We start from the raw sequence: 26,195 nt of genomic DNA, 5'->3' as shown, positions 1-26,195 counted from the left end.
CAGCCTTGGGCCTACAAAAAAAGGCAATCATCTATGGTATATGGTACAGTTAAATTTTTGTTCGCCTATTTACCTCCAATCTCTGTCTTTTCCACAAATATCGCCATCAACGCAAACACGCTATAGAACATGCACAACGGATAAGCAATCAAGGGTCTAACGTTATGCAACTTCAACACCGAAACAAAAAACCCACTAGCAGAATAAGTGCACCACAACACGGCGAATGCACTGAGACAGTACCCCAACAAATTGTCCAAGCTAATCACGACCCCCAACACACTGATCAACACGAGCGGCAATAGACAGTATCCGATAACCGACGCGGAACGCACCAAGTCAATCGTGGTGGTGTTGCTCATGAACTTGAACAAATAATGCAAGCTCACAATGCCAAACAAGCCCACCCCGTAAATGTATCCAAACTGGATCTTGCCCGCGAGGAGCAACAAGGTGCCAAAGAGCAAGACGAACAAGATGGGCCCCGCGAGGTCCGAGTCGCTCATGATGTCACTTGGTATGTCTTTATTCAAAGGGTTCAACACCACGAGCGTCTTGGACTTGATGTGCAGGAAATTGATCCCGAGCTCCTCGAGTAGAGGTGGTTCACCGGGGTATCCCAGCGTTCCAAATGCGGCGAGGAGCCCGGGTTTTAGCTCGCCGTCGCTCATGGAGCCGCTGACATCGCCAAAACCGGTGTCCATTGATCCTAGCCCCGTTGTCGAGGCTGGTGCTTGTTGTTGGTAGGAATAGCTTGATTGGTAGAACTGCATGTTTTTTGGATTGCTCACATGCTGTTGGTAGTACGCCATTGTCAAATACCCTTAATACTCTCTGCAAATTAATGAAGCTCTCTAATGTAAATAATAAAAGCGGCAAGTCGAAAGATGAAAGACGACAAATAGGTCTTGTCAGTTTCCCTTGTGGGTAGGGTTCCGGTTGATTAAGTTGGAAGCTTTTATCGAGAGTGCTGGTCTCTTTTGATTCCTGTTAGCCTCTCGCTTGTTCTCTTCTCCTTTTCAGTTTTTCCTTTTTACTGCGCGGTGGGCGGTGACGTTGACTGAAAACGATTAACTCGGATTATAGAAGTTCAAACCAGGCAAAGCGAACAGGTAAGGATTTACAGGGTAACGAGTGATGTCGCAGTCGTTGATCATATTTGAGCCTTCTGGAAAAGTCCAGTACCAGAGCAACGCCAAGATCTACCCCTTCAACGAGTTCATCTCGCATTTGATCAACGAGACGCAGATCACCTTGGAGAACAACTTGACGACGCAAACCATCAACCAAAAGAGGTTCTACTGTTTCCACAAGGAAGAGACTTACGTGGCTCTATATTTTGATGCGATAACTACGATAGATGGCGAGAAGGTTAAGCAGACACTAAGTGGCATCTACAAGACCTACAAGAAGTTTGAAGAGGAGGAGAATCTAGCGGATGAGAAGTTCAAGCAATTGGTTGATTTGCAGTTTATGAACTTGATGAAGCTTAAACGAACGGAAGCGGTAGAAGAGGGTGAAAGAGAGTTGCCAACGGCGGTCGGTGCAGGCAACAACAGCGGCACATCGACCCCCGTCAAGCCAAGTCTGGCCAAGAAGCCCCCGGCAAAGAAGTTGCGTAAATGGGACGACAGCGGAGAGATGGTCGAGGTGGCTGATTCACAAGCGCTCGATTACAGCGTGGGGGATAGTAATGGCGACTTGAGCCTAATGCCCGAGATGAAGGTCAACAATGAGGCTGCATTCACGAAAGAGCATGACATTGTTCTCGTGAATGAACTAAATGAGATTTTGAATGCGTCAAGAGACGGCGATGACGATGAGGATGATGATGATGATGAGGAAAAAGAACGCAAAGATGGTGGAAGGTCAAGCGGATTTTTCAGCAAGATCAGCTCGTACCTTGGTGGCTCGATCAATTTGGATGAAGTCTCCAAGAAATTCAACGAACAACTCATGTCGAAAAATATTGCCCCCTCGACAGCCAAAACCATCATTGACAAGATCAAAAGCCGTCTATCGGGTAAAAAAGTCACCATGGCGATATACAAGCAGACCTTGACTGACGAATTGACCAAAGTCCTTACCCCCAACGTCTCAACGGACTTACTATACGAAATCAAGCGGAACAAGACGGGCAGACCATACGTGATTTCGGTGGTTGGGGTCAATGGGGTCGGCAAGTCGACCAATCTCGCGAAATTGGCCTACTGGCTCCTTCAAAACAACATCAATGTCTTGATTTGCGCGTGTGATACCTTCAGGTCCGGGGCAGTGGAGCAGTTGCAGGTGCACGTGAACAACCTCAACCGGTTGAACGCTGATCTACCCAACAAATCCAAGATTGACATTTTCCAAAAGGGCTACGGAGGAGGCGACCACGTTGTAGCCACCGCGAAACAAGCGATTGAACACGCGAAACTGAGCCAGTTTGACGTGGTGCTTATTGATACCGCTGGCAGGACCCACTCCAACGCTAAGCTCATGGCGCCATTGAAGAAGTTTGGCGACGCTGCTGACCCCGATAAGATTATCATGGTGGGCGAGGCCCTCGTGGGTACCGACTCCGTAGAACAAGCGATAAATTTCAATCTGGCGTTTGGCAATAAGCGGAGCTTGGATTTCTTTATCATCTCCAAAGTCGACACGGTGGGGGACTTGGTGGGGACCATGATCAACATGGTGATGGCTACCAAGGTGCCCATCTTGTTTGTGGGCACGGGGCAGACGTACACCGACATCAAGCGGTTGAGCGTGAAGCAAGTGGTTGAGATGTTGATGAAGTAGAACCAATTGAATTCTAGGATATAGAAAAGACTTTTAATGTAAAAATGTAATCTACATACATACAAACTAACCAACCAGCCAAATAAACCTCTGCTCTCACGCAGGATACCAGAACTGAAAAAAAAAAAAAAAAAAGACAAACCTATATGCAAAATGAAACCGTAGCAAAAATCGCTAAAGCAGTCAACGACAAGTCAAGACCCCATTAAGATTGGCCCTGCTTATAATAAGTGCCAGGTGTATACATATCCTCCTCGGCATACCCGCGATCCTCCTGGATATGCCTCACGTTCCAGCCGACGTACTCCATCTCCTGCTGGATATAGTGTATCTCCTTCATGGCGTCCTTGGCGGGGTTATAATAGATGGGCACAATTACGCATTTCGTCACGACGGGCGTCACGAGTGCTCCTGCTATGAGGCCCTTGAGGCCTGTTGAAAGATACGACATGGTTATTGCAACTCGATCTCTTGTGTGTGTGTGGGGGGGGTATTTCTTTGAATGGTGAGATTAGGGCTTGTTGAGGTATTGAGGTGGTGATAGTGTTCAGGGTTATGGTGAGGTTAGTGAGGGTGGGTTGCAAGGGTATATATACTGCTGCTGCGAACTTGTCAGTGTGGGGAAACCGTACAGTTCTTCTATTTTTTAACCCCCCGGGAAAGTCAGGCTTTCTCGCCCCAGAATGTATCGCTCTGGGGGCATCCAAACATCAATAGCTAAGCAGTCGGAGGTGCATCCAAACATCAATAACTAAGCGCTCGGAATCTCACTGCTTGGGTGGTGCTTAGTGGCCCACTCTCGCCGAAAAAATAAAAACAAAACAGGAGAGAAAAAAAAATCATGTGACACCACTGTCTACTGGGTCTACTGGGTCTACTGTCTACTGGGCGAATACGAATGGGACGATACGACGGGGTGTGAGAGAGATGAGTTGAGAGGAGTTTTTTTTATCCGTTCCTTAGTTTTCCGAGAGGTACAGCCAACCGGGACCGCTTCTATCCGTATGTCATCACGTGATGGAGGGAGAAAGAGCCTGTGGGGTGTGCTGTGTGTATGGGGGGGTAATTATATGGGCTCACCTGATGCGTGATCATTCTGCAGTGCGTGAGACACACGAAATGCGGGGAGACAGCAAATTGCGCTTTCCATTTCTCTCTCTTTCTCGGCTCTCCTTTTTTTTTTCCGGTTCTGGGTCCCCGCGCGCTGGAAAGCTCCGGCTATTTGGCTTTTTTAGAGCCGATGGGTGTGCTGGCGAGGAGAGCGGCGGGCACGTGCTGACTAACGACAATCAGGCTGGTGCTCTTTGGCTGCAGTGATAAGACTCCGCGGGGATACCGCGGGCTCGCTAATGAGGGATCGCTACATTTCTTCCACCCTGGTCTTTTGGTTGGAAAAGTTTTGCAACCAAATTTGCCTCTACTTTGAGGCACTTGTTGAGGCCACGTGTCGTCTTTTGGGAGAGATGTTTCCAACTTGCTTGAGTGTTATAGCGAAAGTGCTGAACCAGTCAGTAAGGCGGCCAGAGCTCAGCGGGGAGGGTGGGAAGGCCCATACGTGAAACGCCTCTCCTTCCTTCGCGGTGCACACTTTTATAAAACATCCTCTATTCATTCACTACGTAATCGTCATCTAGTCTATTTCTTTTGTTGTCCGCCATACAACTTCCTCCACTCGTCAACTTTCTTCTCGTCGATCCTGGTAAACAAATACTGCGCCTTGCCAATGTGATGCCCCGGTTGCAAAACAAGCGTGAACTCATCGGTGATGGACAAGGCGGGCGCATTCAACATCTGGTTGATCTTGCTGGTGGTCTCGGGCATGAATGGCGAAAACACGGCACCTACTGAGTACACCAAGTTTAATGCGACAACAACAACGGCGTCGGCTCTCTCGGGGTGGTCATTATACAAACTATTGTCGAGCTTGTTCTCCTGCAAGAACTGGTTGCCTCGAGAGGAAAGAAGCATGGCTGTCTCTAACCCTTTTCTCAAATTAACAGCCTCCATATTGTTGATGTACGTCGTTAGCAAATTGTTGACTTCGGAAACAAAAGTGTCGTAGTTTGGAATGTGTTTCTGAGCATTGTACTCGGGCAAGACTCCGTTGTATTTGGCAATGGCAAACTTGATGATTCGGTTGACAAAGTTGCCCAAGTTGGCCAACAACTCACTATTGTTCTTGGTCACAAAGTCGTCCCATGAGAAATGCGCGTCGCTGGTCTCGGGTCTATTCGACGCCAAGTAGTATCTCCACACACTGGCAGGCACGCCAGTCTCCTTGGCATTGTTGCCAAAAACACCCACGCCTCGCGACTTGGAGAACTTGCCGCCTTCGTACTGCAAATACTCGGTAGTGCTCAAGTGGTGCAACTTGGTCCAGTCGTCGCCTGTGCCGATTTGAGACGCGGGGAACACCACCGTGTGGAAGGGAACATTGTCCTTGCCCATAAACTGATACAAGTCGACATTCTCGGGGTTCTTCCACCATTTCTGCCAGTTTTCAGTATCGGCTTCTTCAATGTTCTTGAAATAGTTGGCGGTGATGGAAACGTACCCTATCGTGGCATCGAACCACACGTACAACACTTTTTCCTCGTATCCTGCAAGTGGCACCGGTGTGCCCCATTTCAAATCCCTAGTGATGCATCTTGGCTCCAACCCTTGCTTAATCCACGAGTTGGTGATGGTCCTGGAGTTTTTCGACCACGAGCCCTTTTCGCTGGAAACGTCGACCCACTCCTTAAGTGGAGCTTCCAAGTCGTTCAACTTGAGATAAATGTGCGTCGAGGGCTTAACCACTGGCTTGGTGCCGTCGACTTTACACCTAGGCTCAATCAACTCCAAGGGGTCCAATAACTGGCCACACTTGTCACATTGGTCGCCTCGTGCGTCTTCGTAGCCGCACTTGGGACACGTGCCCTCGACGAATCTGTCAGCAAGGAACGAGTGATGATGATCACAGTACAATTGCTCGGTGGTTTTCTCTTCCAAAAACCCGCCCTTGTACAATTTGGTAAAGATATCCTGGGCGATTTCAGTCTGCAAGGGAGTAGTCGTTCTACCAAAGTAGTCAAACCCAATGTCGAACCAATCGTAGACTTCCTTGTGGATCTTGTGGTACTTGTCGCACAACTGCTGTGGCGTGACGCCATCTTCCAACGCCTTGGTCTCAGTGGCTGTACCATACTCATCGGTACCGCAAATATAGATTGCATTGTAGTTTCTATTCTTGGCGTATCTGGCGTAAATATCAGCACTCAAGACTGACCCGACAATATTACCCAAATGAGGCACATTGTTAACATAGGGCAACGCCGAGGTGATCAAGATGTTGCGCTCGTCGGAGTTGGGCACGATTCTATCCGCTTGGCTCTTGACCAAGTGTTCCTGGTTGAAATTCCGGGCCCCGGTGTTGGTGGCCTTGACTCTCTTCAACTTGGTGATTGACAATGCATGCTTGACTCCGGCCTCGACTTTTGGATCCTTAGCAAACTCGCTAAACCATGCTGGAACTTGCAAGGTGGGGAAGGCTGAAGAGGCAGCACCACCATTATAAAGTGGGTATAATGCTGAAAACAAGATGATTTGCGAGGGACAAAGTTCGACCTTGTCTGGCAATGGGATGTTTTGAACGTCGTTGGTAAATACTGCCTCTTTCTTGTTCAACGACAAGGCCCTGTAAAGCTGGGACTCCTCGAATCTGGTCAAATCATCACTGGTAAAGTCATTAGCGAGATATTTGACTATAGCATTTGGTTCAGTCAATTCGAAATCCGGTTTCTTGAGCAAGACATCTTTGATGCTGCCATCTTCTGAGATTTGGACTGCAAGATCGGGTTTGTAAACTGCTGTGGCTATTGCAACTTTCAAATTCTTGACTAATGTGAGCAACGAGCTGCCCTTGGCTCCATACAACTCCAAACTCATGGTATATGATCCTAGTGAAAAAGAATAGTAAAATGGTGATTGAAGCTGCAAAAAAGTGGCTCCCAATGAGTCAATTTTTTTTTTCATTCTCTTTCGTGAACCTCTCACTCCGCGATTCCACTGAACCCATCCGAAACACATCCCTCGCCATTTCCCAACTTGGTGTCAGCCACAGTCATCAACCAAAGTCAATGAGTCGAACATTGATCCGGTGTATTCGCCAGTATTCCCAACTACAGCCAGATAGGTTCAACGCACTCATATCGCAAGGCCTAATTGAGCCCATCGAGGCCGCCGAGTCCAGGTTGCAGCCACTTGGCAACCTCACGTATGCTTGCAAGGACAACATCGTAACCAAGAACAGCGACACGACAGACACGGCGGCGTCGCACGCGCTCTACAACTACAAGTCGCCCTTCGAGGCCACCGTCGTCAAACTTCTCGCGCAAGCGGGCGCCACCTGCATCGGCAAGGCCAACCTCGATGAGTTTGGCATGGGGTCTGCTAACCGCAACTCGTATTTTGGACCAGTGCGGAATCCATTTGCCCCTGGGACCGTGCCTGGTGGATCGCTGGGTGGGTCGGGTGCTGCCGTGGCCATACCGAAAGATGATGGTGATGTTAGTGGTGGTGGTGGTGGTGGTGGTAGCGGCTCAGCGATTTGCGACTTTGCGTTGGGGACGGACACGGGTGGATCTGTGCGGCTACCCGGGGCATATTGCAACGTGTTTGGGTTCAAGCCCACGTACGGGCGTGTGTCACGATGGGGGGTGATTGCATATGCGCAGACGCTCGATACTGTAGGTGTACTTGCGCGCGACGTCAACACGGTGCGCAAAGTGTTTGATGTTCTCGATTTGCACGATGCTAAAGATCCCACGTCGTTACCTGATGACGTACGGCACACGATAGAGATGGAGATGGAGACTACGACGCAAAGGGGAAAGAGAGAAAAGCTCGTGATTGGCGTGCCCTTGCAGTTTATCATCAAGGGTTTAACTCCGCAAGTGAGGCAAGTCTGGGAAGACGTGTTGAACAGGTTCGTGGAGATGGGGCATGAGATCAAGACAGTCTCGATCGCTTCCATCTGCAAGAGTTTGCCCGCGTATTACACCCTAGCTACATCTGAAGCAGCGTCGAACTTGGCCCGCTTCGATGGAACTCGCTACGGGTACACGGCGCGCACGCCCAATGCCAATGACCATCCCATGGAATTGATCTTTGAGAACCGGACAAAATCCTTAGGTGACGAAGTTCAAAAACGGATAATCTTGGGCAATTACACGCTCAGCTCGGACTCGGCTGCCTACTACATGAAGGCTAATCAAGTGCGGGAAAAGCTCACGCGAGAATTGTCGTCTTTCTTTCGCAATGAACATCCGCTTTTGAAAGACGGCGACCTGAAACAAAGCGACGAAAAGCTCTGTGATTTGTTAATTGCGCCAACGGCCATGAGCGCGCCTCCCACGGTTGAGGAGTACGAGAGTCTGGATAAGGAAAACATCTTGAGCGGGTACATCAACGATGTGTTTACCGTGCCGGCGTCGCTTGCCGGTCTTCCTACAATCTCGGTTCCGTTCAACGGCGTGGGTATCCAGTTAATGGGACAATTTGGTGACGACCGATTCGTACTCGACGCAGCCGAAATGATCAAGAACTAGACCCCACACAGAGACATCTTAAATCAGCTTCAAATGTAGCATACATAACTCTATAAAATATAAAAAGCAAATACAAAAAAAAAATAGACATAGAAAAAAGAAAATTGTCAATCAAAAGGGTTGGTAGTCATTGCAAGAACTGAAAAAGGACAAGCTAAGTTGAATTATCATAACATTCGTAACATCAGGAAGAGGGAATGTAACCCCATCTAATCAATTTTTTTTTTTTTTTAACCAGCAGCTGTTGAATCTGCTCTTCACCCTCCCAGCTTTTCTATTTCCTACCCAACAAAGTCAAAAACTCCTCCCTCGTCTTTTGCTGATCTCTAAAACATCCCAACATACAACTCGTAGTAGTCGAGCTCCCAGTCTTCTGCACGCCACGACTAACCATACACATATGGGTCGCCTCAATCACAACAGCGACACCGCGCGGCTTCAAAATCTCACTTAGGGCCATGGCAATCTGTTTCGTTAATCTTTCCTGGACTTGGAACCTACGAGAGTACATCTCGGCTAACCTCGCCAATTTGCTCAACCCCAACACGCGCTTATTCGGAATGTAAGCAATGTGAGCCTTGCCAAAGAAGGGAACCAAGTGATGCTCGCAAAGCGAATAGATTTCAATATCGCGCACAATCACCATCTCGTCGTGGTCTTCTTCAAACACGGCCCGTTTGATCACGTCGCGGATGTTTTCTTCGTAGCCTTTAGTGAAGTAGAGCATGGCGCGCGCGTACCGTTCGGGCGTCTCGACGAGGCCCTCCCGCGTGGTATCTTCGCCTAGCTCCTCCAAGATCACCTGTACGGCGTCGGCTATACGACGCTCGCGCTGCGATGATTGGTCTGCCGTCTGATCGATGCGCGAGCGCGCGCCGCGTGAGGGCCAGCTTAGCCCGTCGGAGTCTATGGGCGGGTTGAGTATGAGCGGGGATGCAGCTCGTGTTTGGAGCGGCGAGTGTTGCGATGGTGATGATGCCGAGGATGTCGCGGTGGACATGAGCTTGGCTCGCTTGATGGGTAAGATGGGTTTAGGAGCATATGTGCCGTTTTGAGTCGCTGGTTTCGTTGCTGCGTCGTTTTTTTTGTGGGGTAATTCTTTGCTCGATTCCTGCTCAGGTGTAGACATTGTCGGTGGTGGTAATGGTGGTGGTGAGTTGCAACTTTTCACACGTTGAAATTTCGACTTGTTCTAATTTTCTAATTTTTTTTTTTTTACTCTTTGTAGTGTGTGGTGGACTGTGCCAGTGATGAAGATGACGCACTGGGACCGCTTCACGTTTATTCATGGAGAAGTCAAGTCACGTGCAAATCTAAAATCTACCCCCCCCTGGTACCTTTCCATCCAACTACAAAGGAGGTTAGATAACACCCTCCTCCTCGCGCCTCTACAGCTAGAGCACACTTACTCAATTTTTTGGAGTTCCACGGGGGTTGAAAATGATTGATTTTTATTTCGCTTTTGGTTTTTTTTTTTTTTTATTTATTTCGTCAACTACATAAACGGGTTCAAGACACGCACGGTCAAGCATGGCAACGTCATCCCGATCTCGGCTCTTAGCAAGACAGGAACTTGGCTCAATTCCTTAATGACTTGAATGTAGTTCTGGCCCTCGACTCGTGTCTCGATGCCTTGTAAATATGGAGCCAATCCGGTAGAGTACGAGTTTTCGTTGGATTCGGAAATGACGGAGGAGGAATTGGTCCTTGCGTTTTGAGGAAGGTTATTATGCGAATGGATAGGCGATGCGGGCATCAGCTTGGTGTGGTCTTTTCTCTCCTTCATCCCGGTGGCATCGCTCTTGTTGTTGCTGTTGTTGTTGTATTGCTGAGGAATCGGGAGCTTCAATTTTGGCGGCTCCAAATTCATCTTGTTCAATTTTTCAACAATGGAGTCGGTGGTGAAGTTGTCCTTCTCCAAAATCGTCTTGCTCTGGATCTTGGCTGCCTCGGCAGCAGATGTCCGGTATTTGTTCTTGATCGAGTTTCTGTACGAAAGCGATGATTTTTCATCGGGCGGGATATAGGTTGCCGAGTCGATACCCTTTTCCCAAAAGAGCTCGAGGATTCTCTTGCTCTTGTCAAACTCGGCCTTGGCCAATGGTAGCTGGTCTCCGTGGACCCTCTTCTCAACACCAAACTCGGGGATAAACACGTCAAACGAGGACTCGTAAACTTGGAGCACCGTTCCCATGCACAAGACTTGGCCCGCGCTTTCGCTAATCTCGTTAATTGTTTGGGACAATAACAAATGGATGGCTTGCTCTTGAGCATTTGCAGCACAGTCCTTTTTGAAGTTACAAGCATCGGCAGCGGCTTTTAATGCATCCAAGTCTTTTTCTTCAGTCCCTTTTGCCAAAACCGTCTTTAACTGTCTGTGCACAATCAAGTCGGCATAACGTCTCAAGGGTGCCGTGAAATGAGTATACAACGGAAGATTCAAGTAAAAATGGGCATAACTGTCGGGATCCTGTTTACCGGCAACGTAGTATTTGCCTCTCGACATGCACTTGTATAATAAAATCTCAATGCACTGCCTCTTGACGGGGTCCTCAATGGCAAGCAAGGTGTTTTGCAACGTGGCCGAGTTGGTGGAGTCAATCTTAACGCCCAAGCTTGTTGCCTTTCTCGAAAATGTCTCCATTTTTTGCAAAGTTGGAATTGCTTGGCGACGCAAAAAGGCCTTGTTTCCCAAGCCAACGTGTATCTTTGCTGCAATGGCTGAGTTGACCTTGAGTGCAACCTCGTTGACAACGTCGTTTGCCAAGTTGTCATCAAAGATATTCAAGCTCAACGAGACTTTTTCGTCATCCAACTGGTTCAATAAAGTCAAGTTGGGTGTGATGCCCAAGTCCTTGTTTGACAACCGGTGACGGCGAAACTCTTTTGCAATCAAGCTGAAAGTTTTAATGTAATCGGAAGTGGCAGATGATATCGACTCATCGGGATCGTTTTCCAAAATTCGATTCACGGCGCTGTATTTGACAACTTGCTTTGGAGTGATAATCGATTCATGGATAAACAAATCTTCAACTTCAAAGTTTGTGGTGTCAATTTCAAAAACCACTGATAATGCAAGGTTTCTCTCGTTTTCTTTGAACGAGATCAACTTGTTGGCCAGTTTGGGGTAGAGGTGGACAATCTTTTGCGGAAGGAAAACAGAAGATGATCTTTTCTTGACCTTGCGTTCCAACGTGGAGCCTCGCTCAACAAAGTAGGAGATATCAGCCACATGGAAACCAAGCTCAATCTTGGTGTTGGAGATTCTCTTTACATGCAAGGCATGGTCGACAAACTCGCCATTCTGGGAAAACGCAATAATGTAGTCGTTGGCGTACTCGACCCTGTTTTTATTGGCCAACTCGGGTTCGGCCGATGGCAAGTCGTAGTGGTTCTCAACACTAGCACCACCACCACCGCCAACGTCTTCTTTATCTCCACGTCCATGTCCATGTCCATGTCCATCTTCGTCTTCATCTTTATCTCCATCTCCAGCTTCATCTTCGTCCAAGTACTCGTCACATAAAAAGTTGTTGTCTCTCAAGATAGAGTCCACCTCGGTTTCAGGACTATCAACGGTGCCCAACTTCGACACCAAAGTACCGAACGGGTGCAAAGACGTGATTGGCCACCTCTTGATTGAAGCCACGAATAATTGGTCGCCGTATTTTTCGTGGTTCTCCACAAAGTCCTTGGGTGCTTGCTCGGTTGGGATGGCGATTAAAGGAACCTTTTTATCCGTGGGCTTGAACCAAACGATTTTCGGTGCTTTTGGCGTGTTCACAGAGGACTCGTTGCCGGATTTCTTGTCCCTTGCCGCTTGTGCTGCTTGAGCCGGTCTCAACAACCCCAAAGTGCCCGCAAACAATTGGCCTGGAATACGATCGACAACTGCAACAACGTGCCCAGCATAGAGCGGTTTGATTTCGTCATTGATCTCTTCTTCTTCAACCAAGAGCAACGATTGGCCTTCTACTTCGACATCGTCATTCTTCTTCATGGTTGGTCTCTGCTTAAGGGAACCTCTTCTACCAAGTCCCGCCTCTTCGTCTTTATCATCCTTGCCGTCAGTGGTGGTGGCAGATGCTGATGCAGATGCTGATACCGATGCCGATGCCGGTGTAGGCGCGGGTGCAGGTGCAGAAGTTGCGTCATTGTGGATATCGTCGTTTAAGGGCCTCGTATTGTGGTCTTTTCTCCTCTTTTTCTCCTCCTTTTCCTTCTTGGATTCCCAAACTTCGTCAACAATCAACAATTCCACGGCAACCAAGTCGCCCTCCAATGCTCTATTACGATCCTTGGAACCGCAAATGAATATATCGGCGTCGAGCAAGCCGTCGGTCGAGACATAGGCGTCTGATCTGTTTTTCTTGTTAACTCTCAAGGTGCCAGTCACCAATCTACCTTCATTTATCAATTCCGGGAGCGAAGACTGGGGCAAATAGGGAGCAAAAAGCGATTTTCTGCCATTATTGCCACCACCGGGCTGGCCTCCTCCTTGGCCCCCTCCTTGGCCAGAACCATTGTTTGTTGAAAATTGCGACAACGACGATATGGACGAGCCGCCACCAAAGGAACTATTGCGTGCTCTGTGACCTGGAACAAACGCAGAGGTTGGTGGTTCTAAAGTGGAACCTTGTCTGTGGTGCTGAGGAGGCAATGACTGTGGTGGTTGTTGCTGAGATCTCCAGTTTTGGTTCATGCCCTCGGTGTTTCTCGACAATGTTCGGAAATGCGATCCTCTTCTATTGTGGCCTCCTCCGCCGCGATCGGGAGATTGAGTGACGCTGAAATTGGGTGTTGGAGGGAGCAAGCTATTATTACCTTGATCGCCTGCCCCGGATTGTTGTGTTGGTTGCTGTTGTTGCGATGATGGTGGTGGTAGTGGAAATTTAAAAGGTTGGCCAAACTGCAGCGACCTGGTACGACTATGCGATGACGACAATGATGGATAATTTGAATCATTATCGGGATTCAGTGGGAATTTAAAAGAGGAAGAAGAAGACGAAGAAGAATTGGTCTTGCTGCCGCCGGCGGCGCCATCGTCGCCGGCCGAATCGTGCGCGGGGCTGGCCTTGGGACTTGAGCTTTGTCTAGTTCGTTGTTGGTCTGCAGCAGCAATTGCTTCGTTCAATGCAAGTGAGTGTCTTCTGGTGTGGCCATGGGCGGTGCCTCCAGTTGACCCTGTTCTTTTATGGGCATTTATAGATGCATTTCTTGAGTGGGAGCCGTGATGATAACCGGGTGACAAGTACAGTGAATCTCCATACACGGAGGAGGAAGACTGGGGTGGGTACTGATATTGTTGCTGCTGCTGTTGCTGTTGCTGTTGTTCTAAGATTTGCTTCTGTTGAGCTTGTACTTGGTCCAATTGACGTTGTAAATTGTATTGTTCAACCATCAAAGTGGTCAATTCAGATGGCGAACGTCTATGAGCAACATGCAAGTTTTTCCCCTTTCTGCTAGAGACTCTAGTCGGGGCATCCTCCCCCTGAGGGAACGTATACTCCTGATCTCGAGAACCACTCATGACAAAGCCAGTTTACCTATTAGGTGTGGGTGTGTGTGTGTGTGTATGAAGAAGTGAAGGCGAGTTGTATCGAGTGTAAGTTGAAAGATAGCAGATGAAGGAGTGGAGGTCTATTAATGGGGAGGCAAAAATTTCAAAAGAGTGGTGCGGTTGGTGGAGACTGGTACTCCCTTGTCTATTGCTTGATTGATGGTCTACCCTCTTGGTCAAAACGGCAAATTGTGATGGTCTTGCTAGTGGTAGTGGGTGGGGAGAAGTGGTTTTGGTGGTTGAAGAAGTAAAGGGGGATGCTGTTATAAACGTTGTAATGGCAAATTTACTGAAATATATTCGGGGTTATTGGTGTCAGATTTTATATTACCAACCACCCAAAAATTGAAGGGGAAAAAAATTTGAACCAAGTGACGGAGGCACCAATTACTATTTTAAAAATAGATTCAACCACCACCAGGTCCAAATAGTTGCTACTGATCTGGAAGTAGAGATAGAGGCCAGCAGCTGTATTCTATTGGCTCGCGGCTCTGCTGGAGATTGAATCGAGTTCAACCTCCACCGCCACTACCACCGCTAGGCCTACAATTTTTACAGCTTCTGTCGACTCCATGACTTTCCCTGCTGTCCGCTGTGTGTAAGTATGGGGGGAGTGCGCGCCGGTCTCCCACCGACTCGTTAGATTTCGCCCCATTTTTCAATTTTGCCCTTTCTTTTTTCAATCTCCAGGCGGATTGAAGAATCCCTTGTCTGAATAATGTCCAGTCAGTCAATCAGTCACTCAATCAATCCAGGAGCAAGTGTGGTGTATGCAACTTCCTGTAGGGAACTTTTTTTTTTTTTCTTTTGATAGACTAAATCGAGTTGGATTGCAATTAGGACATCCTGTTCAAGTTATTTGACACTTTGACTACAAAACCCTCTATCCCCTCTCCTCTTTCCCCCCTCCCCAATCACTTCCCGGGGAGCAGGGAGATAGGATGATATGTGGCAATTTAAGAGCAAAAAAGATAGACAAGGGCACATTCCTACTGGAAGACCCGCGCTGAACCCCGTAGGCACAATTTACACCAGCAATTGGCTACCTATCTCGTGAGTGGATGCTACCACGCTACGCATGCGCCGCAGGAGACTTCATAGTGACGTGTAATAGCACACCCCAGTGAGGAACCAAACTGATTTGTTTATCGAAGAAGTGGAAGTAGCACAAGTAGGAGGTGCTACTCATCCACACAACCCACTTGGCCCAGTAAATCTCAGATCCACAACCATTGTTAATCTTCATTATCAATTTCTTTTTTTTTTTTTTTGTTTTCAAGATAATTTCCTTGTCGATGCATTATTTTGATCAAGAACTTGTTGCGAAATATTTGCAAAAATCCGGGGAATCGATTCTGAAGGAAAAAAAAAAAAAAAAAAAGCTATCACCGTAGCATCCCTGAAAATCCCGCAATGGCACGAAAAATAATGCTCATGATTGCTTTTGAAGAGCCTGCTACTTGACAGAGTTCTTTGCATTCATTGAATTTGCCTCTACGGAGGTGATGTTTGAATTAAACATTTGATAAGCACGAGCAAAAGCGTGTGCATTTTCTATTAAAGCGATATTCATCAAGTAAGTTGGGCTTCTAGCTCAGTTGGCAGAGCGTTTCCTTAGCATGGAAAAGGTCTTGAGTTCGATTCTTAAGTGGTCCACATCTTTTTTTTTTATTTTTTATTTTTTAATTTTTTTTCATGCGTGGGGAAAGATAAAATGAAGTGTGATAACGGCATATAACACCCTATTTTTTCGTAAATACAAGTCACGGGCACTCAATTCTCATAAATATGGCTAGCAATACTTTGTCAAGAAGCATTGGTGAATTCCACCGTGGTCACGTTGAATTTCGGAAAAAAAAGAATCGTTTCAGAAGAACATGACTAGCAAATTACCACTTCAACGCTGACTTTTTCTTTTTTCTTTTTTCTTCCGGGTGTTGACATGTTTAAGTACAAACTTGAAGCGCTGGAAATTTCTTCATGTTTCCCTAAATTTTTCGCAGCCAAAAAATGCGGTCCGAGATCAAAGAGACCCCTCCCCTTACTTTGTCAAGTCCAGACGTTTTATTTTCTGTCCCAAGATAAGCAACCTCAATTGAACTTCCACAAAATGACTCTTGGAAATCCTGCAGACCCATTCCAAGCTCTTGGAGTTTCCAAAACAGCAGCTTTCAACAGCCACTCCAGATGGGCAAATAGGGAGAAGTTGGCAGAGCGTTTTTTTAGCAATTTTATTAAATTACTTTTTTTCCAAACGGAGCCTGTGGCATGTTACGGCATCATCACGACACATGGTGTCTAGCGCATCAGAGTCAGCGAAAAGGAAACCTGAATAGAAGTAATCTCAAATGTCCCTTTTAAAATAACCATTATATCTAGCATCATTTTCTCCATCACAAGATGGGCTTCTAGCTCAGTTGGCAGAGCGTTTCCTTAGCATGGAAAAGGTCTTGAGTTCGATTCTTAAGTGGTCCACTTTTTTTTTTCTTCTGGGCTCTCTGTCGAAAGTGACGTGGAGCCCAGATACACACATCAAAGACTCCGAATACAATATCTCATTTCTCTTCAAAAACACCATGATAAATAACTTTTTATTTCATTTTTATCTAAATATAAACTGTAAAACTTTTTCTTTTATTTCACTAAACCTCTAACGTCTTTTTTTGGCTCATTTTTTTTTTTTTTTTTTATTTTGAAACCGGGTTGAGCTTGAACGAGCTACATGAGCCATCACTCAATTTAACTGCAGTTTGAGCTGTGGATCCACTGCCGGAAGACGAGCCTAAACACCAGTCGTAATTGCCGCCAAATCCAATATTACCATTCTTGATCTGGAATTGGTTCTGCGAAGCATCAACTGATGAACTGCAAGTGAACTCCTTAGTGGACGAGTTGACACCACAACCACCTTTGGACGAAGTGATCGTGACTCCACCAAAGGAAGACTCGGCGAAATGGTAAGTGGCACAAGTGCCCGAGGTATAGTACTTCCCGTTGGAGATCAAGCATCCTGGCTTACCGGACAAGTCAATGTATCCCGCAGATGGCACACCCGTGGGAGCTGGACCCGATGTTGTGGTGGTTGTTGGTTTTGGTGCTGGGGTATCGTCGTCGCCGCCGCCGCCAGAGCCCGATTTGGGTGGGAAGAGGATACCTGAGGAAGGACAATTGGAATTTGACAATGGTGCAATTGGAACGAAATTGTGTTGTAACAATGAGCCTTTAATGTGGTGGAAATACCAGATTTCATTTATAGCATTATTGGAGTCACATTTGAAGTAAACATCTTGACCAAAGTTTGAGCTGAGGGCTTGCTGGATTTGGTCATAAGTATAAGTTTTCGAGTTGCTTGGAGTAATTCCAGCATTGACCAACCATTGATACGTTGGCAAAGATTCATACAAATTGTACAAGGTCTTGTAATAGTCGTAAACGTCTTCGTGGGTTTGGTAGTTGGAGTAGCAGCTTGGGTTAATGGTGTTGATACAAGTTCCGTGCTTGTTCCATTCATGAGCCCACAAGGACCGGTCGTTACCGTTAATGTCTTTCCAAACGTTGCTCAAGTTGTCGTACAAGCCTTGGTCGTTGAATTGGTTAACCAAGATATCCTGGATGGTGCTTCCATCGTTGGGGATGGTGACCGAGTTATCGCAAAATTGCTGGTATGTACCATCACAGTTATCTGGCCATAATCCGTGCAAAGTGAACAAGTCGGAAGGGCCAGTAGCTGGTGAATAATCCCAAAATTGAGTTTGCAAAAGGACACCACCGGGGGCTTCAAAACAACACGAGGCCGAGTTCGACGTGGTGCATGACTCGGGCGAGTCTGATGGACAGTCACTGGCAAACACGGACTGAGCAGCAGAAACGCGTGCTAAGAAGTAGGCAATTGTAAGGAGAACGAACTTCATCTGAAAGTGGCAGGGGGAAGGGGGGTTGATTCTGGGCACTCCTAAAGATGGATATATTTATTGAGATATCCTGGGCTGTGAAATGGAGCTGATATCTGCTTTTATTTATATAGTTTTGCAAAATAGGGGTATGGGCCAGCCCAAATTATAGCAAAATGGTATTAAACGTGTGTAGAGTCGGTTGGAAAGGCGTTGAAATCTGAACCCGTATTAAAAACGAAAGAGTTGCATCCAATTCGTCGTTGGCACATTGTTGAGATCTTATCGTGCTGCAATTTCTTTTTTTTGTCTCTTTGTTGCGTATATTCCCTGTTGGGAGTGGCACATGAGGCACCACTTTTTTTTCAACTCGAAACACCCAATTGTACAAATCAAGGTTCACAATCCTAGTCGCAGAGCTACTACTACAGGAGACTCCCTTGTTCCCACGGGGGTGAGGTGCTACAACGTCACTACGGCGTTATGGATGAGCTCTTTTGTTTTTTTTTTTTTTGTTTCGGAAGCCAACAATAGAGAGCGGTGCCGTTTAAAGATTGGCCACGGGGCCAATTTCTTGTTTGACGGGGGAGAGAAATTCCAGATGCTAAGCCACCTAAAAAAAAGTAGAGACCGAGTTTTGTATTGTTATTGTCTTGTTCCCTGCCACCGACTAGAGTCGGATTCGACGTTGTGCGGGACGGGGCCGCTGCACTGTCCTCTTGACCTCTTTTTCTCGTAATAGGAGGCCGAGGGACCAGACCATGCCAGGACAATTGTCAAAATAGCATGTAGGTAATTTGAAATAGGATTACGAAGTTTGAAACGCTGCCCCTCCTCTTAGTCCTCTCCTAGTCCTCTTGCAAGGTTTGAATATCAACTAGGTTTTGAGATTATGGCAACGATCAACGGTCCGGTTTTTGGTGCACTCCAATTACAAATTATAGCTGCAAAAGAAATTTCAACAATAGGAACCTCAAATGTTGGTATAAAGATGAAGGTGGTATAGAGAGCGCATGTACGTGATCCATCCTTGTGAAAAGGGTGACGTCAATTTAAAATTCACCATGTTGATGTGAGGGACTTGAAGAACTTCATGATACCTGACTGGCTTGGTTTCGAACCAGGATTTTCCCCTGGAGAGTTTCTATTCAAATGCCGGCACGTTGAACCGGTTGACAAGTTCGTCATGTCTGAGAGATAACGCTACCGACCGACCCTTCCCCAAAGATCAATCCCATCACACGTGAGGCCCCTTCTTCCCCACCTTCCCGGAGTTATTGGCCTGCTTGAGGATTGAGTTGAGTTGAGTTGGGTTATAGTTGGATTATATTTACTGCCCATCAGGTTTGAATTACAAAAAAATGCTTTCTGAAATTTGTCCCCGATTATCACGGTTTTAAACTTGTCCAGGTCTTTTCTGGGGTTTTTTTTTTTCAGCGACTAACCCATAAAATCTGCGATAAAATTCAACCCAGTGGAAGTAGTTGAAGCTAAAATCGACCAATTTACTAGGGTCAATCCCACAATATATATAAATATATATATACATGTATATATTAGCCACGATTACCAAAAATGACCAATCCCAATGATACCAATGAAAACGTGCTAAAATTGCTCTTGATCCAGTTTTGATTCTCGGGACCAAGGTTGGGCAGACACCATGACACTTAGACATTAAAGACTTCTCCTTTGAATAAGGAAAGGTGGAGCATCGTCTCATCTGCCTCTCGAATCAACAACCTAGAACCCTCACGATAGAGATGGTTTCAGCAACTTTAGAGTGAAGAAAAAACAACGCGTTGACATAACCGCATGGAGTGCGGCGTCGGATAAATACGTCCAAGTCGAATGAAATTCCGATAGTCAGAAAAAAAAAAGAGATCAGAAAAGAGAGTAAGTTCACACGTTATCTAATAACCACAACCCAGAATTTCAACCATTCCATCAGGTCACCTTCAACATCTCCGGTGCACATATAATATATACACACACACAAACATATAGAGACCCTGGATCATGATTTGGTTATCAGAAAGACAAAGTACGTACTATACATTCCCCACCCATCCGTTTGTTGTTGCAATTCACTAACAAAAGCTTTTCCCCTCCCTCAGAATTTGGTGTTGGTTTCACAGCAAGTGGAATATTCTTCTTTTTATTTGGAATAATGACATTTTTTGACTCGGGCTTCTTAGCACTCGGCAACCTTTTATTTATAATTGGCCTCGTGCTAATCATTGGGCCTCAGCGGACTGTGGCGTTCTTCACAAGGCCCACGAAGATTCGAGGTACGGTATGCTTTGCCTTGGGCATACTTTTGATTTTGCTCAAGTGGTCATTTTTCGGGTTCATTTTGGAAAGTTTTGGCATATTGGGTTTATTTGGCGATTTCTTTGGTACTATTGTCCAGTTTTTAAGAAGCATACCGTATATTGGAGACTTGTTGAACCATCCTATTGTTGCTCCTACTATTGACCGATTAGCCGGTATCAATAACACTTTGCCTGTGTGAATGTTGAAGTAAAGGTTTGAAGCGAACACCGAGGTGAGTGCTGAAGTGACTGCGCTTTGTATTATTTATCATCCCCCTCCCACGCCTTGCCGACTGGGTTTTCCTGAATTTGTAAAGGGTTTTTCCTTGGTTGTTCTTTTATGTATAGGTAGACGGCAATTAATTCATCACTTATAATCCAATAGTTTAGAACTTGCTCAACCAAGCATGAACTTTTTGAACTGGCAAATTCAACATTGTTTAGTTACAACTAGGTAAGTCATCGTCACTGCTTGACAACAAGAAGTCCCAGATAGTTTAGTGGCTAGAATTACCGCTTGTCGCGTGGTAGACCAGGGTTCAATTCCCTGTCTGGGAGAAAAACACCAGAATCTTATTCTTTTTTGTCTTTTTTTTTTTATACCCAGAATCTCATGGACTCGTATCAGAAGGTCATCTTGGCAATGCCTTGGAGACAAAGTACGCAACATCTTTTTTCCTAATTTTCAACCACTGTAGTGATTCATTCACTTCCTCCCACTTCCGCATCTAATCGCACGCAAGGTGCGCGCGGCTCACAATGTGATCTTTTTTTTTTTTCTGTTTTTCAAATCTCAATCCCGCATCACCACATTATCCCGTTCTTCTTCCAGCCGGGGAACTCATGAATGGCGCCGAATAGAAGAGAAGAACTCAAGAAGAAACAGGATCTACAAGCTAGGTTCCAACTTGCGCAATCCGCAAACCACGCGCGCGCTTCATCGTGGCTCATCCCCAAAAAACAAGATCCCTCATCACCGTCATCATCTTCAGTTGGGAATGGTGGAGATGACGAGTTTTTGAATCTTAAAGTTGTACCATCGGGATCAACTCTCGGGTCGACGCGAGTCAAACAGACCGTTTCAGAATTCATCCAATCGCGAGATCCGAAGCGAGGTCAAAAAGAGGGTGATGATGATGATCAACAGCGAAGTGGGGGGCCTGGGGAGATAAAACTGGGGGGAAGTCGAGCTTTGAATTCGTTGTTGAATAAAATCCGCGATGAGCTGCGCCGGCTGATTGCTCGTGATGCTAGCTTGGATAAGCACAGGAGACCTAACGTGGTGCTGGCGAAGAGGAAAGTGGTAGCGGTGGGGAATACTTGGAATGGTGTATCGGATAAGAATAGTGGGGGTGATGGTAATGATGGTGATGATGGGGAGGAGGAAAAGGAGGGGAGTCGGGAGGCGTTGCGAAGTCGGAGTTTAAAGAGTCGAGGCAAGATTAGCAAAAATCGACCTTTTTGAACTCCCAAAGCCCCTTCTTCCCCTTCTTTCCCTCCCTCTCCACCACCTGTGAGTTTTTTTTTCCACCAGAGATGCAGTTTCATTTTCCACGGAGTTGGAAATTCAGCCAGCTGTAAAAACAGAAACAACGGCTGATGAAACTGTTCCAATTGTATCTTACGCTTGCTCGCGTACCTGTCAAATACAATTGTTTTTCTCTTTACGAATGCTGTGCCGTGCCTTGTTTTTTTTTTTTTTTTTTTTTTTTTTTTGGGTGGTTCTTATATATAAATATCAACTGCCCTGACGGATGGATTTTTCGAAAACTTGAAACTTCGTGATGTCAGCTTTAGTGCATTGTGCGCTGTGCATTATCCAGTTGACAGGAACGCACTTTAGTGTTGACGAGGCTAATCAGCTGCTTATGTTCCGTGTGTATCCACGTCAAGTTTGGAGAACAATCCGTCACATTCGCATCACGAAGGGAGTATCTATGTCTAGAGCACACCAAGAGACAATTTACAATAAAAGACTCTTTATCTTCTACTTTGCTATTTTTTTATTTTTTCACTCTATCTTGAAACTCATTTGATTGAAGAATTTATATAAACACACATACACATACTAGCTCAGACAGCGTTGGTACGAAGAATTGAAATTTCACTTTGAATTAATCTAAAATTAATTTTTGGGTTTTTTCTTTTTTTGGGACGATGGAACGTCATTATCGTTGTCGTTGTCGTTGTCGTTGTCGTTGTCTTTATTTTTATTGAAACTTTTTTCATGCTGCTTCCAACATGTCTCTTTATTGGTAGTTTAATTATTTGATTATTTGATATCGGCTTCACTCGATTTTTCTTCTTTTGTTTGCATCTTCCTCACTCATGTCTTCCTCATTTGCGTCTCCCTTCTGTTCAGGTACATCAGTTTCAACCCCACTCTCGTTACTTGATTGAGAGCTGCGTTCTTCACGAATCAGCGATGATAAATAAAGCGGCCGCTGAGGTGCGAGATGAGTTTGCTGAGGCGTAGCAACCCCCGGTGCTGCTCCTGCAGCAGCAGCAGCAGAGGTCGCAGCTTCATCATCTTCTCTCTTCTTCTTGCTCTTGTTATTTTTCTCCTCCAATCCGGCATTCGCCTGAGAATCATCTAGCAATGAAGTGACAGACACTTTCTTGTTGGGCCTATTGTTGTTGCCCAGCGTGAGCATGCTCAATGATGCAGGAATGGGTCCACTCAGACTACGAGCAAGATGACCAAACGGTGAGTTGGGACGATTCTGGTTGGGTGTCTTTGGTCTTTGAGTCAGCTGCACGTGGCGATTCAAGTTCAGCAGGTGTTCCGGTATTGGATGTGTTCTCGTCGGTGACTGCAGCGGCGTACCTGAAACGTCTTCCATAGAACCTCCAATTTGCTTACTTGACAAATGCTCAAGCGGGCCAAGTGAAAACGAACTATTGCTCGAAAACGCAATCGATCCAAATGAGGAATTGCGTGCCGACGATAATGAATTCGAATGGAATGAAGATATCGATGACTTGGCCGAGGAGAAAATCGAGCCGTGTGAAGATTGCGAGGCTATTGAGTTTGAAGCTGTTGCAAACGCAATATTACCCAACAGCCCATTGTAACCACCACTTCCAACAGCACTACCAGCACCACCAGCGCCAGCTGCGCCAGCACCAGCACCAACAACACCACCTACAGCAGCAGCACCGATACCAGTGCCACCACCAATTCCACCAATACCACCAGCAACACCACTACTGCTACTGTTGCTGCTTCCTCTTGCATATCCAATGTGCGTCGTGGGACTATATTTACTTCCACCCGAGTGGAGTTCAAACACCGAGGGACGCAATCTCTCATGAATGGATTGTATCGAGGACTTTTTCACAACATTCGACTGCAACGGCGAACTAGATCTCGATGTAGTTGATTTAGCAGATGTTGCCGTGGTGGTCTCTTGCAGTGACGGATTCATCGAAGGTAAATATGTGATTGGAGCAGATGCCGAAACCGGTGGCAACAGGTTTGATTCTGCACTTCTCTGAGACACGCTTGACCTGATGCGATGTTGTGGTATTGGCGCAACAATGGAGCTCTGGCGTGAGTCGAGTCCCAATCCAGGAAGAGGGGGATGAAAATGAGAATAAGTGGCAGCAGTAGTGGCAGTACCAGTACCAGCACCAGCAGGTGCTGGTGGAGGGGACGCAAGAATGGTTGATTGTGAGGATAACGAAGACGAAATTGTAGTGGCTGAGCTCGGTCTATGGATGGTGGAAGGTGGTGGCCGCAATAGCTGGGATAGTTTCAGCACGGGTGAAATTGCCGATGCGTCTTGTGACATTGCTGGTTTTGGAGAAGGCGTACCTCTCGATGATGCTGCCACTTGTGAAGCGGGAGCCAATGGATCGAAAAGCACCGAAGGGTTCCGGGGCCTTGCGCCTCCTTGATCCCACACTTTTCTAAATTGGAAACCCGAACTACTCAAGGGTGACTTTTTGCGAGTAGTTTCTGGTTCAACAATACTCGATCCACGAAGGATCAGCATCTTCTTAGGTGACGCATCACTAGGAGTATTTCGAGACGTATGTGGAAAAGAGGTCGACGCAAGTGATGACGAGGAGGTCATTTGCAGTGGTTGTTGCAGTCGCAGTTGCAGTTGACTTTGATTTTGAATCATTCCCATGGGTGAATTTACATGTGGCCGTTGGACTTGGTAAAATTGAGGTTGGCTTGCATGTTGAGGATACAGGCTCAACCGATGTTGCGGTTCCGAGTTTGTTCGCTGAGGGTTTTGTAAACGATCATGCGACTGCTCCAAAGGATAAGAGCCTCTGAAGTGTGGTGGGAAATGAGCAAACTGTTCTGGTTGATGTTGCAAATACGATAGCGGATGCTGGTGATTCGGGTATCCTAAATGTTGTTGCTTGTTTTCCTCCTGATATACATATGGTTGGTTATAAATAGGCAAGCCTTGCCCAAAAGGGATTGGCTGTGGTTGAGACTGAGACAGGGTTTGCGGCTGAAGTTGCGGCTGGGATTGATGTCGGTGTTGAGGCTGCGGCTGAGATGCAGGCTGATGGCCATATTGTAATTGATGATGCGGAGGCTGTGCCTGATGTTGCTGGTAATGAAACGCTTGCTGAGCATGAGAATCCATATATCCAAACAACTGCGGCTGTGGGTATCCATTGCTTGGAGGATACTGCTGAGGATACTCTTGCACACCATATTGTAGCTGCGGCACTTGCTGTTGCAGCTGCAGGTGCGAGTTGTTACGCAGAAAAGACGATGATGTCGGTTTGTCCAGTGGGTAGCTATTATTTCTTGATGAGCTATGTGAGCTTGATCTCCTCTTTATATAAATTAGTGAAGACTCATCGTCTTTTTTAAACTTGCCACTCAGGTGTTTAAACTCCCAAATGGGAGGAACATCTTTATCGAGGTACGCAGTGGGGTCCAGAGGGTCTATAGCTTGTCCGTATGGATCATTGAGACCAGGCCCGTGATTATGAGGATTATTGGCGTTATTGTTGGAGTTGTTGGAGTCGCTTACTTTATGAAAGCCATACATATGCAATTGTCGAACAAAACTGGCAACGTTGCCATGCTTGAAATATCGCGTTAGACAATGAGCAAACTCTTTACCTGGGTAAAGTGAAAATGTATTTTGTTCTGGATTATTTGTGCTCCACCATATTAGACTGTTCAAATTTGGATCACTCAACATGGTGAATAATTTGCTGACAAAGGCATTCTTCTTGACCCGCGGTGCTGCCGCTGTTGTTGCTGCTGCTGTTGAAGTTGTTGCAGAAGCAGAAGATGAAGTAAAAGATGCCGTCACTGCCGTTCGAGGGTCATGCTCGTCTTCCCCATGGATTTTTTTGGTCATTTCTATTTATATTATTGTAATTTTCCTTGAGCCTCTTGAGGGGTAGGAGTGGGAGCTATTGAAATATATATATATATGTGATGATAAATGATAATGATGATGATGATTTTTGATGATGATGACAATAATCTCTCTTTAGTCTATACTTGAATCATGAAAATGATATATATATATATATATTGGGGTTGAGTGAATGTTGTAATTGTTGGCTTCTGTATCAGTTTAGAGTAAATGGTCGGGCCCCCTTTTGCAGTGGAAAGCAAAGCAATTTGGTTGTAAAAATCAGTTCTGAGACGAAGTGAAAAATCTCTATCCTTGTTCTATGTTTGTTTCTAAAAATTTGAAGTCCCTGTGAGAAAAATGATTGCCATGCGAGCCACCAGGTGAATGATAAGGATAGTGGATTTCTATCTATCTATCTGTCTATCTATCTATTTCTATGTTTTGGCTGTGGTGTTGGTGGTGGTTGTGATGGATGTGGTTGACAATGACGGTGGTTGTAAAAAAAAAAAAACCGTTGCAAAAAAATCTGGAGTATAGAAGTTTGTAAATTGCAAGTAAATTTTTGTTTTTCTTTTTTCACTCCTGAGTCAGTGTAGGCAATAGTAGCGAGGCGAAGGGACTCCTTCTGTTTCTCAAGTGTGTAAATGAAATGTGATGGTGGTGACGAAATCTGGAGACCGGATGGAGTGAGTAAGTTGGGTGCTTTTGGG

General features: G+C 46.1%; 11 protein-coding genes across 11 annotated transcripts; 4 read left to right on the top strand and 7 right to left on the bottom strand. All coding sequences in view use genetic code 12, as the record gives it.

The window, feature by feature from the left end:
* Positions 1 to 65: 65 nt before the first annotated feature.
* On the bottom strand, positions 66 to 773 carry LODBEIA_P54400 (uncharacterized protein; the record flags this gene model as incomplete). Its single annotated transcript, XM_066975773.1, has 1 exon — positions 66 to 773. One exon carries the CDS (start codon positions 771 to 773, stop codon positions 66 to 68), a length of 708 nt encoding a protein of 235 aa, XP_066832378.1.
* A 364-nt stretch (positions 774 to 1,137) lies between these two features.
* LODBEIA_P54390 (uncharacterized protein) lies at positions 1,138 to 2,787 on the top strand (the record flags this gene model as incomplete). The annotated part of the gene is made up of 1 exon (XM_066975771.1): positions 1,138 to 2,787. One exon carries the CDS (start codon positions 1,138 to 1,140, stop codon positions 2,785 to 2,787), a length of 1,650 nt encoding a protein of 549 aa, XP_066832377.1.
* A 205-nt stretch (positions 2,788 to 2,992) lies between these two features.
* LODBEIA_P54380 (uncharacterized protein) lies at positions 2,993 to 3,238 on the bottom strand (the record flags this gene model as incomplete). Its single annotated transcript, XM_066975770.1, has 1 exon — positions 2,993 to 3,238. The coding sequence occupies one exon, from the start codon at positions 3,236 to 3,238 to the stop codon at positions 2,993 to 2,995; it is 246 nt and encodes an 81-aa protein (XP_066832376.1).
* Positions 3,239 to 4,422: 1,184 nt separating this feature from the next.
* LODBEIA_P54370 (uncharacterized protein) lies at positions 4,423 to 6,801 on the bottom strand (the record flags this gene model as incomplete). The annotated part of the gene is made up of 1 exon (XM_066975769.1): positions 4,423 to 6,801. One exon carries the CDS (start codon positions 6,799 to 6,801, stop codon positions 4,423 to 4,425), a length of 2,379 nt encoding a protein of 792 aa, XP_066832375.1.
* A 104-nt stretch (positions 6,802 to 6,905) lies between these two features.
* LODBEIA_P54360 (uncharacterized protein) lies at positions 6,906 to 8,375 on the top strand (the record flags this gene model as incomplete). Its single annotated transcript, XM_066975768.1, has 1 exon — positions 6,906 to 8,375. The coding sequence occupies one exon, from the start codon at positions 6,906 to 6,908 to the stop codon at positions 8,373 to 8,375; it is 1,470 nt and encodes a 489-aa protein (XP_066832374.1).
* Positions 8,376 to 8,649: 274 nt separating this feature from the next.
* LODBEIA_P54350 (uncharacterized protein) lies at positions 8,650 to 9,504 on the bottom strand (the record flags this gene model as incomplete). The annotated part of the gene is made up of 1 exon (XM_066975767.1): positions 8,650 to 9,504. The coding sequence occupies one exon, from the start codon at positions 9,502 to 9,504 to the stop codon at positions 8,650 to 8,652; it is 855 nt and encodes a 284-aa protein (XP_066832373.1).
* Positions 9,505 to 9,870: 366 nt separating this feature from the next.
* LODBEIA_P54340 (uncharacterized protein) lies at positions 9,871 to 13,776 on the bottom strand (the record flags this gene model as incomplete). The annotated part of the gene is made up of 1 exon (XM_066975766.1): positions 9,871 to 13,776. One exon carries the CDS (start codon positions 13,774 to 13,776, stop codon positions 9,871 to 9,873), a length of 3,906 nt encoding a protein of 1,301 aa, XP_066832372.1.
* A 2,846-nt stretch (positions 13,777 to 16,622) lies between these two features.
* LODBEIA_P54330 (uncharacterized protein) lies at positions 16,623 to 17,846 on the bottom strand (the record flags this gene model as incomplete). Its single annotated transcript, XM_066975765.1, has 1 exon — positions 16,623 to 17,846. The coding sequence occupies one exon, from the start codon at positions 17,844 to 17,846 to the stop codon at positions 16,623 to 16,625; it is 1,224 nt and encodes a 407-aa protein (XP_066832371.1).
* Positions 17,847 to 19,844: 1,998 nt separating this feature from the next.
* LODBEIA_P54320 (uncharacterized protein) lies at positions 19,845 to 20,340 on the top strand (the record flags this gene model as incomplete). The annotated part of the gene is made up of 2 exons (XM_066975764.1): positions 19,845 to 19,869; positions 19,943 to 20,340. The coding sequence occupies 2 exons, from the start codon at positions 19,845 to 19,847 to the stop codon at positions 20,338 to 20,340; spliced, it is 423 nt and encodes a 140-aa protein (XP_066832370.1).
* A 647-nt stretch (positions 20,341 to 20,987) lies between these two features.
* LODBEIA_P54310 (uncharacterized protein) lies at positions 20,988 to 21,605 on the top strand (the record flags this gene model as incomplete). Its single annotated transcript, XM_066975763.1, has 1 exon — positions 20,988 to 21,605. The coding sequence occupies one exon, from the start codon at positions 20,988 to 20,990 to the stop codon at positions 21,603 to 21,605; it is 618 nt and encodes a 205-aa protein (XP_066832369.1).
* An 823-nt stretch (positions 21,606 to 22,428) lies between these two features.
* On the bottom strand, positions 22,429 to 25,482 carry LODBEIA_P54300 (uncharacterized protein; the record flags this gene model as incomplete). The annotated part of the gene is made up of 1 exon (XM_066975762.1): positions 22,429 to 25,482. The coding sequence occupies one exon, from the start codon at positions 25,480 to 25,482 to the stop codon at positions 22,429 to 22,431; it is 3,054 nt and encodes a 1,017-aa protein (XP_066832368.1).
* Positions 25,483 to 26,195: the final 713 nt, after the last annotated feature.

The sequence above is a fragment of the Lodderomyces beijingensis genome (genome assembly GCF_963989305.1).
Source record: "Lodderomyces beijingensis strain CBS 14171 genome assembly, chromosome: 7".
NCBI lineage: Eukaryota > Fungi > Ascomycota > Pichiomycetes > Serinales > Debaryomycetaceae > Lodderomyces > Lodderomyces beijingensis.
Note: the sequence above shows the minus strand (reverse complement) of the source record. Positions and strands in the feature narration are given on the sequence as shown.